This window comes from Gossypium arboreum, chromosome 4 (genome assembly GCF_025698485.1).
Source record: "Gossypium arboreum isolate Shixiya-1 chromosome 4, ASM2569848v2, whole genome shotgun sequence".
Lineage (NCBI taxonomy): Eukaryota > Viridiplantae > Streptophyta > Magnoliopsida > Malvales > Malvaceae > Gossypium > Gossypium arboreum.
The window spans coordinates 58,853,381-58,862,324 of NC_069073.1; the positions used below are offsets into that span (position 1 = coordinate 58,853,381).

Here is an 8,944-nt window from a genome sequence, read left to right on the forward strand (position 1 = left end):
TGGTGAAAATCAAGAAACTAGAGATTATAAAGTATCCCAAGCCATGTTAAGGGTTGTTCAGAGGGTTGTTGGAACCCAATATAGATCTGGGAATTGAGGACCTATGACTAGAGGTATTTATGGGCCAGGCCCAACCAAAAATTTAGTCTCATTTGCTAGGCTTGGACTAGCCTAAGAAATGGGCCTAAAATTTTGCCCAAGCCCCGGCCGATTGTATAAATTTTTTATATTATTTTTTATATAGTTTTAAATATATATAATACTTCAAAAATACTAAAAACATTAAAATAAATATTTCCTAACAAATTGAAAATAAATTTTAAAAATATGTATACGAATAACACTAAGATAGATGCAACTTAACAAGTAAATGCCTCTAAAATAATAACAAAATTACCAATAAAACAAGTGTTATACAATATCCAAATAATAACAACAAAATAGTAGTAACATAATAGTGAAATGATAGAAAAATAGGGAGAAAACAACAAAAAAATAACATTAAAACAATAAAAAGAATATCATATTTTTTTTGTCCTTTTGTGAATTTGGGTCGAGCTCGGGCTAAAACTGCCTTATTCGCGGCCCAGCCTATATTTTAAATAGGCCTTATTTTTTCGAAGCCCATTTTTAAGGCCTATATTTTTTCCCAAACCCTTCCACTTTTCGAGCGGGCTTTCAGGCCAAGTTGGGTGGCCCGACCCATGAGTAGGTCTACTTGTGACTGAGAGGCTCCAGTCTAATGGGGCTAAATAGTTCAGGGGTATAGTTGGAATGACCCCGACTATAGTTGAGTACTGGATGAAGACTACAAAGAGGATTCTAGAGGACCTAGATTACACTTCAGAACAGAAATTGAAAGGTATTGTGTCACTGCTAAGGAATAAGGCCTACTAGTGGTGGCAGTCTATTGTGAGAGGTACACAGGCTGAACAATTAACTTGAGAGTACTTCCAAGAGGCCTTCCAGAAAAAGTACGTGGGTATGAGATATGTCGAGGCCCATAGACTGGAGTTCATCAAGTTGAAACAGGGGGATATGACTGTGGCCGAATATGAGGCTGAATTTTTGTTGCTCAAACAGTATGATCAAGGATGATTGCTACTAACTAGGATAAAAGTTTGAGATTTGAGGATGGGCTGCGGTATGATCTAAAGATTTAGGTTGCTCCGCATCAAGAGAGGGTTTTCGAAACTCTAGTTGAGAAGACCAAGATAGTGGAAGAGATTAAGCGTTTGGAATGCAAGAAACGAGAAAAGAACAAGGTTCAAAATAAAGGGGATTCCGGTCCAACTGGTTCAATTTTTCAACCCTTGAAATGGGCCAAAAAGGGCAAGCCACAACAAGGGGTTGCAGTAGCTAGTGTTAGGGGTAGGACTCCAAATTGTGCATATTGTTTTAGTGTACAAGAAATCTTTCATATATCTTGCTACTTAACTCTATACTCTGATCTCTGCTTCTGTTGCTATAGAATCCTAACAACTCCCAACTAAACCCAATAAAGATCCACTTGAACAGTATTCATACAAATCATGCATACTATGTCTTAACAGTATTTCACGATCGACATGGTCTTAAAGACAATTAAGTCTCCTACAGCTTCCTTATACACTTGAAAGGCTCTTAGTGCTCAAACAAAACTCTAGGGTGTACTCTTCTTAAGTGTGTACTTTCTTGGGCATAATCTTTCTTCACTTGAAAACATCCTACAATTAATTCCTTAAATACCACCAACGGGTGGATGCTTTAATGCTAGTATATGCTAATAGTCTGAATCGTCATCAGGCCAATAGTGTGGAGGGTTTTGTTACATAACGCGCCAAACAATTTGCATACATACTTTACTCATCTTTTTGGTTTCACCGATTTTGGAGGTGTGACACGTTTGTTGTTCCAAACACTTCTAATCACCTACAAAATAGTTCTAAATGATTTTCAAATACTTTTAAAGCCTTTAAATTATTTAAAACTAAATTTTATGATTTCATGAAAATGAACTAAGATGGAAATTTTAAATAATCCTGAGATTTTTGTTCTAGATGGGCTTCAATAGCATCTCACATTAGTACCATACATTAGGATGGGTGAGGGGTTTCACATTTATAAGTATCAAAGCTTAGGTTTAGTCAGTTCTTAGATGAAATTGAGCTTGTAAGTCGAGTCTAAGTATACATGTCAATTAAGAGAACAAAGGCGATGATATCCCCAAGTACTTTTTTAATAATTTGTGACACCGAATTGTTATCAATTTGGTAGTAAGTCTGATATGATTTTATATACATGCATTGGAATGAATATAATTAATAAGCATACTAGAATAGAGTCGTTGGTGAGGATTGATGTGTCTATGGCTACATCAATATGGTGATGTGAGAACACCTCTTGAAGCCAAGTAGTGCTCAATAGGCATTTGGTGACTATAAGAGGCACTAAGGGACATCTTTTGAACTAGAAAACTTGTGACTGTTTGTGTAGAGCATTGGAAAGGGCCCATGTGATTTGTCATATGTGAAAAGATAGATGTGTGAATAAGATTCGTGCTAAGATAAGACCTTAGCCCCTAGAGTAAACCTTAGAAAAAAATTTGGTGTATGAGTAGGATCTATCAAATTTGAATGAGGTGATCTTTGTAGTTTTTGAAACTTATGAATGGAAGTGATATCTATGTTTCTTATTAAGTACATGTAACTCATTCTTAAGACCTTATGATCTTTATTTGAGAAAAGTTGAATGTTTGGATTTATGGATATATATACATTTGATGCAACTTTGAGAATGGATTCTGAATCTGAAATATGTAAAAGTGCGACATACATGTGTAATTGATTTGTATGAAAGAATAGCTTCAACTCCTTAAAAAAGATAAAGATAAAGGCAAAGGAAATGTTTGTAGTAGCAAGCATGGTATAAATTCTTCCCAATCTAGTATGCTTCAAAATATTAAATGTTTTCGATTTTGGGGATAAGACATATAGCATTCAATGTCCAGATAAAAGGGAAATGATCTTGAGGAATGATGGGACAATTGAAACCGATGAAAAAAGTAGGAGTGACTCGACACCCTTATCCAAAGAAAGGAATGGCGTGGAATTTGTCGTTGTAGGGAAGCATTGATGGTTAAACTGTTGGATTTATGATTATGGAAAATGTAGAAGTAGTAGCAATAGAATCTTCAAAAAATTTCATACAATAAAATCAACTCATGGCGTCTGTTGCAATAAACCACCATAATCTAATTACCTAAATATGTTTTTTGTCTGATGCCACAAGAAAGCTAAAGTTGGCATTGAATATGTCAGGGAGGATCTCTAGGCTTTTTGATCTATCAAATATGATCTCTAAACAATCCGAATTTTCAACTAAATAATCTTTTTCACTATTTTCGAACTCACAGGTGCTTAGAGAGTGGACTTCAAATCTAAAATCACAAATAGAGGATATCTAAATAAATCACAAACAAACTTTCGAATCTAAATCTCTCCTTAATCACTCAATTTCTATCTAAAATTAAAATTGCTTTAGTAAATATAAATATTAATCTTACCTCAAATCTACAAAACCAATTACCCAAAATTTCCTAATTTATTCTATTCTCAAAGAATTAGCATAAATAACAAGTTTCTAAATTTTGACAAGGGCAAAGAAAATTCTAACTACTGATGAAAATGGCAAACCAATTTGTTTATTTATAGATAAGAGTAAAATAAAATGCTAGAATGTGATAAGAGGAACTTTTAGGTAGATCTTGAATTTCTAAGCGGCCTTGTGGTCTCGTAACAAATGACGAGATGCTTTATATGAGTTAGTTCTCTTTAGACTTTTATCTGGTCCAAATGACGAGGCGATGTAATAAACTTCAAACAAGATTTAGCAATAAAAAAAAAATTTCTTTTCTGATTTTTTTTTCAGATTAAAAAAAATTGAGCAATATATTTATCATATATGCAATCTTGTAGCATATAAATAAAAACATAAGGAAAATATGAGAGGACTAGCTTGGCTCTGCCGACACTAGCTAGAGATTTTAATTAATATGAGAGGAAAGAGATTCAATTATTGAGAAGAATACGAATCTTTACAAAGTGAAAAAGCCATTTTGATTAAAGACAAGATTAGCCCTTTTCTTATAATTTCCTAATGTTACAAACTATTTAAAATACAGATTGTTAACTCAAATTTAATTTCTTCGAATATTATCTTGTAAATATAAATTAATTATATTAAATCCGAATTTTGGATTCTTTTAGGCAAAATATTATCTTTTAATTATTTTAATTTGAAATCCAAAATTCTATTACACGGAAGAGTTTGTCAAGACACCCCATGTGACAAAGTGAAAAGCAACATAAGATTGACAACCTAATCAGCATTATTTTATTTGCTTCATAAAAAGCCTCAATGGTCGGTCGTTTATAATGCCAAGAACCTAACTTTTTAGGGTATCATAAAAATGTACTGACGAAACAAAAATTTAAAAATTAAGCAAACTAAATGGTAAGGAGATTTACAACCCTCAAAGCAAATTCGAGGCTAAGAAAACCATCCTCTATACTTCATATTATACTATAAACAAAGTAACAATTATTACAAGCATAAAATTGATCTCTCCAAGAATAGAGCTTTGCCTTTACTACCTTACTTCCATAATTTAGAAGTAGTGGAAAAAATAAAAAATTAAAAACTATGATTTTCTCATACATCTTTTTCTTTTCCCATTTCTTTTGTTTCTACAATTTCACAATGAAATAAAACTCTTTTTAAGTTTGTATGGTGTTCATTTTACCTAGCTCTTCTTTGATGTTGCCGCATTTTGTTTTCTTTTACAAGCAGCTCAGCATATAAAAGCTCGTTCCACGAATCCGGCACACCGGGAAGGCACCAATGGCTGCAGTCCTGGTATTTTAGTGGCGCTACTCTTTCGTCTTCCGGTACTGTTTGCTTCGGGTGTTTCCGGTAGATAGATGGGTGGCCATCCTTTCTGAAATCGGTCAGCCGGGTGATATTTAGGTAGGTGACGTGCGTTTTCATCCCCTTCAGTACTGATTCTAACACCAACATCTTTGGTGGATATGGTTTAAGATATGTTTCGTTCTTAATCGGCTTAGTTTCGCTATCACATGCTCCTCCAGAATTCCACTGTCCGCCACTGGCCAAAGATTCAAACACCCGTAAATAATTTAGAAATAATATACTATGGTTGAACTAACATGAAATTCAAAATGAAGACCATGAAAGGCCTCCATAATTCTCAACAAGTACAAAAATTATGCAGCAAATATAGCAACTGATTGTCCTACACCTTTGTTCTGTTCTCAAACTGGGACCAAAACAACATAAAAAATCTCTCACTTTACCCGAAATGCGATGCAGAATAACCCCTAAAGAACACCATAGTCTTCATAGGATTTACACTAGCATCAACCCATCTAGCCCAGGTTGTCAGAGCTTTCCGAAAGGCCTCGAGAACATTCAATTCATTATAAACATGGCTACCTTCCTGGTAATAATCTTTCCTGTAGTTTGCCATTGTTTAATATGAAAAATAATGGTTAAACTCCATAGATCACCCATAACAGCCTTATATGGTAAACAGTTACATGGAAATAAAATCAACCAACCCTTTGGAAGTTTTCTCATGAGTCCACCAATGACCTGTATTGAAGATAAGGATATCTGCCGATTTATATTGATCTGATGATTTTCCAACAAGATCAAGCCGCAATGTCTCCTTCTTTGCTCCAGTTTTGTCTGGCATTTCCCATTCTCGGACCAAGAACGGAGATACGAAGAACTCTATAGTGAAACTAAAATCCTGTTCATCATCATCCAAGCCAACCCCAAAAAGGGAAACAAATAAGTTTCATTAAATTTCAAGTACATTACCTAATGTACCAAAGATAAGCAAATGAAAAACCTACTTTGAATATGAAAGAATACGAAGCTTCCCCTCGAAAATAATGTCTTCCATGTGCTTCATAAACATTTTCGGGGTTATTTGCAGCATTTCTCAGAATGCAAACTAGAGATTCCCACATATTCCTATTTAAAGAATCCCCGACAAAAACAAGCCTCTTACCCCTCAATAACTCCAACATGTGACCACCATTCAATCTTCAAGGGGAAAAAAAAAAGAAAGGATCAGTTTCATGTAATTAATCTTATTTTAATAATAAAAGAAAACAAAATTCAACAGTTTTTATTGCAATCTGTAAATGAAAATGCAATCAACAGTTTAGATTACTAACAGAATCAAATAAAATCCCTAGATGACTAATTCAAAGATCAAACATGACCAAATTCCATTAAAGAAAAACCAACTCAATATCAAACCGATCAAACACGCTTAAAAGTATTTCTTGGATGATAAGACACTAAAAACAACATTAAAAGAATCAAATACCTTGGTAAAGTGCAGCCTTTAGGCTTCCATTTCAGTTTCTGATAATCTCTATCAGGCCTTCCATTGGCAACGCAACTAAACTGCTCATCAATGAACGAACAGGACCCAGGTTTATAAAGTGGATATGAATCATCCTTCACCCATTTTCCATCGAATAAATCGCAGTTCATCAAAGAGTCGATTAAATTATCAATTTCCTGTTTAGCTGTCAACCCTGAATCACTTCCATTGCTTGGTTTGTTTGTTAGGGAAGCTGAGTAGTTCGACACCACACCCTTTTGCCCTACGATTTTCTCTCCCTTCCCAGAACTTAACTTGTTGGAAGATTCAGATTTAGCTGGAGAATTGGTGCTCCGGTTAGCTGCCTCCAGGATCTTCTCTGTGACCGTTGTTGTCTGATTAGATTTCAGAACTTGAGCTTTATCAGAATTCTCTTTCTTTCCAGTCTGGTTATTTGTACTTGGAGGATTTTGATTCAAGTTAGGAGGAGGAGAAACTGTGGTCTGATTTGCATGCAAAACTGAACTTTTGGTGTTGTTTAAACCACTGTAGGGAGACCTAAAAGTTGTATTTTCGGAGCTGGGGCGTTGTTTATTTATGTTGAAAGATTGGGTTTTGTTGGTTTTTTTGGCAGAAAGTAGGTCCTCACTTGGATTGTTGGCTACTTGAGTTGCAGTGTTATTAGATCTGGTGTTACTATTAGAAGAAGATGGAAATGGAGATGGAGATGGAGAAGGAGAAGTGATGTTAAGAGTTCGTGAAGAAGAGGTGTTGGGAAAGAAGTAATCGAATAGGGAAAATGATTGAGATCTGTAAGAACCAGCAGATGAAGTAGCTGGAGAGGAAGTTGATGAAAAGATGTTGGTGACCCAAGGAGAAGAAGAGTTAGAAGAAGGGCTAAAGGCTAAGAAAACAGTAAAACCGACGAAGGCAAACATGAAGAAAGCAACTGTTCTCCTTGTTTTGATGATTGAAAACAGATTCTTAAACTCTGCCGTGACTGCAGTCGTAGTTCCTCCATTGATAGGCGTGTACTTTGCTATATCCGCCATGGAAGAGACCAAACTTGATCTCTTTTGAGTTTCTATCTCGCAAAACTCAGGTATGGAAGAAAAAACAGATGAGATGGGAAAGTGGAAGAGAAAAATTAGTGTTTGGGGAGAGAGAGTGGAGAAGTGGGACGATCCTTAAATGTGAATACGATTCGACACAAACAGAAACTAAATTTTAAGTTGATTTTTCAGTTCAATAGTGACAGAAATGAAATACTAGATTAATCTAATTACAAAATTAGTGCAGGTTAGCATTAATCCATTTTTCGATTCTGAGTAAATTTTTAATTTGTCGGCCATTATTTTTGTAGAATTTTTTATTTTTAATAAATAAAAATTCCATAATCAAGTAATCATATATATATAATAAGGTATACAAGTTGATTTTGTGACAAATGACGCATTTTCCTTTTTTATACTTTTTAGATAATCTATTTAATTTTCATTATCCACTAAATTTTTTCAGAAATTATTTTATATATTTCTTCTCAATTTATCCTTCCAAAATAATTTAATATAAAATTATATTATTTTTATTTAGCTAAATCTATAAATAAAGTACTATAAATAACGTGATAAATATATAAATAAAAATTGGACAAATGAAATATATTTAATACAAAGCAAATATAATATGAAATAAAATATATTTCTAATAAATTTATTATTTTCAAATTACAATACTTAAAATAAAATTTGGATTAGTAATAAAAATTGGATGTCTAGATTAAAAGTATTTTAATTATTTATAATTATGCATTGTACGGGTATTAAATCAAACTACTAAAAATTTTAATATTAAACCTAAATTATCTAAATTTATACAAAAATTATAAAATAATTTAATATGATTGAGTTTAATTAATAATTTATTAGTATCATAAAAATATAAATTATTAATTATTACTAATATAATATTGATGTTTAATGTTTATTAATAATTTGGTTTAAACATAATATAATTAACATTTTAATATATTATTGTTTATAATATTACACGTGCATTAAATATAATATATTAATAATTTTGATGAATAATTAATAATTATTTTAATAATTTTAATTATAAACAATAATTAGATATTTTAATTATTTAAAATATACTAACATTTTAATATTTTTATTTTATTTTATTTTATTGTACAATCATAAATAATTTATTTAAAATTAACATATTTAATATATTGTCTAAAAATATATAAATAAACTATAAATGATTTAAATAATCTAAGTTATTAATATATTCTTAATAAATTTATCTAAATAATTATCTAAACAATAAATTATCTAAGTAATTTTAAACAAATTATCATAAGTAAACTATGATTTTTAAAAATTAAAAATAAATTAAATAAATTATATACAGAAATATATTAAAAAGTATCTAAATAATAAATTAAGTTAATATAGATGATAAAGAGATTTCTTTTCAAATTTTAAACCTAAAGATGGAGCAATTTTCAAATTTTAAACAGGAAGAAAGAAGAGTTAT

At 31.9% G+C, this 8,944-nt stretch overlaps 1 protein-coding gene across 1 annotated transcript; it reads right to left on the minus strand.

Moving 5' to 3' along the window:
• Positions 1-4,503: 4,503 nt before the first annotated feature.
• Positions 4,504-7,667, minus strand: LOC108460841 (protein trichome birefringence-like). The gene is made up of 5 exons (XM_017760518.2): positions 6,401-7,667; positions 5,919-6,111; positions 5,619-5,812; positions 5,355-5,513; positions 4,504-5,146 (listed from the first exon to the last, which is right to left on the minus strand). The coding sequence occupies exons 1-5, from the start codon at positions 7,450-7,452 to the stop codon at positions 4,780-4,782; spliced, it is 1,965 nt and encodes a 654-aa protein (XP_017616007.1). The 5' UTR covers positions 7,453-7,667; the 3' UTR covers positions 4,504-4,779.
• Positions 7,668-8,944: the final 1,277 nt, after the last annotated feature.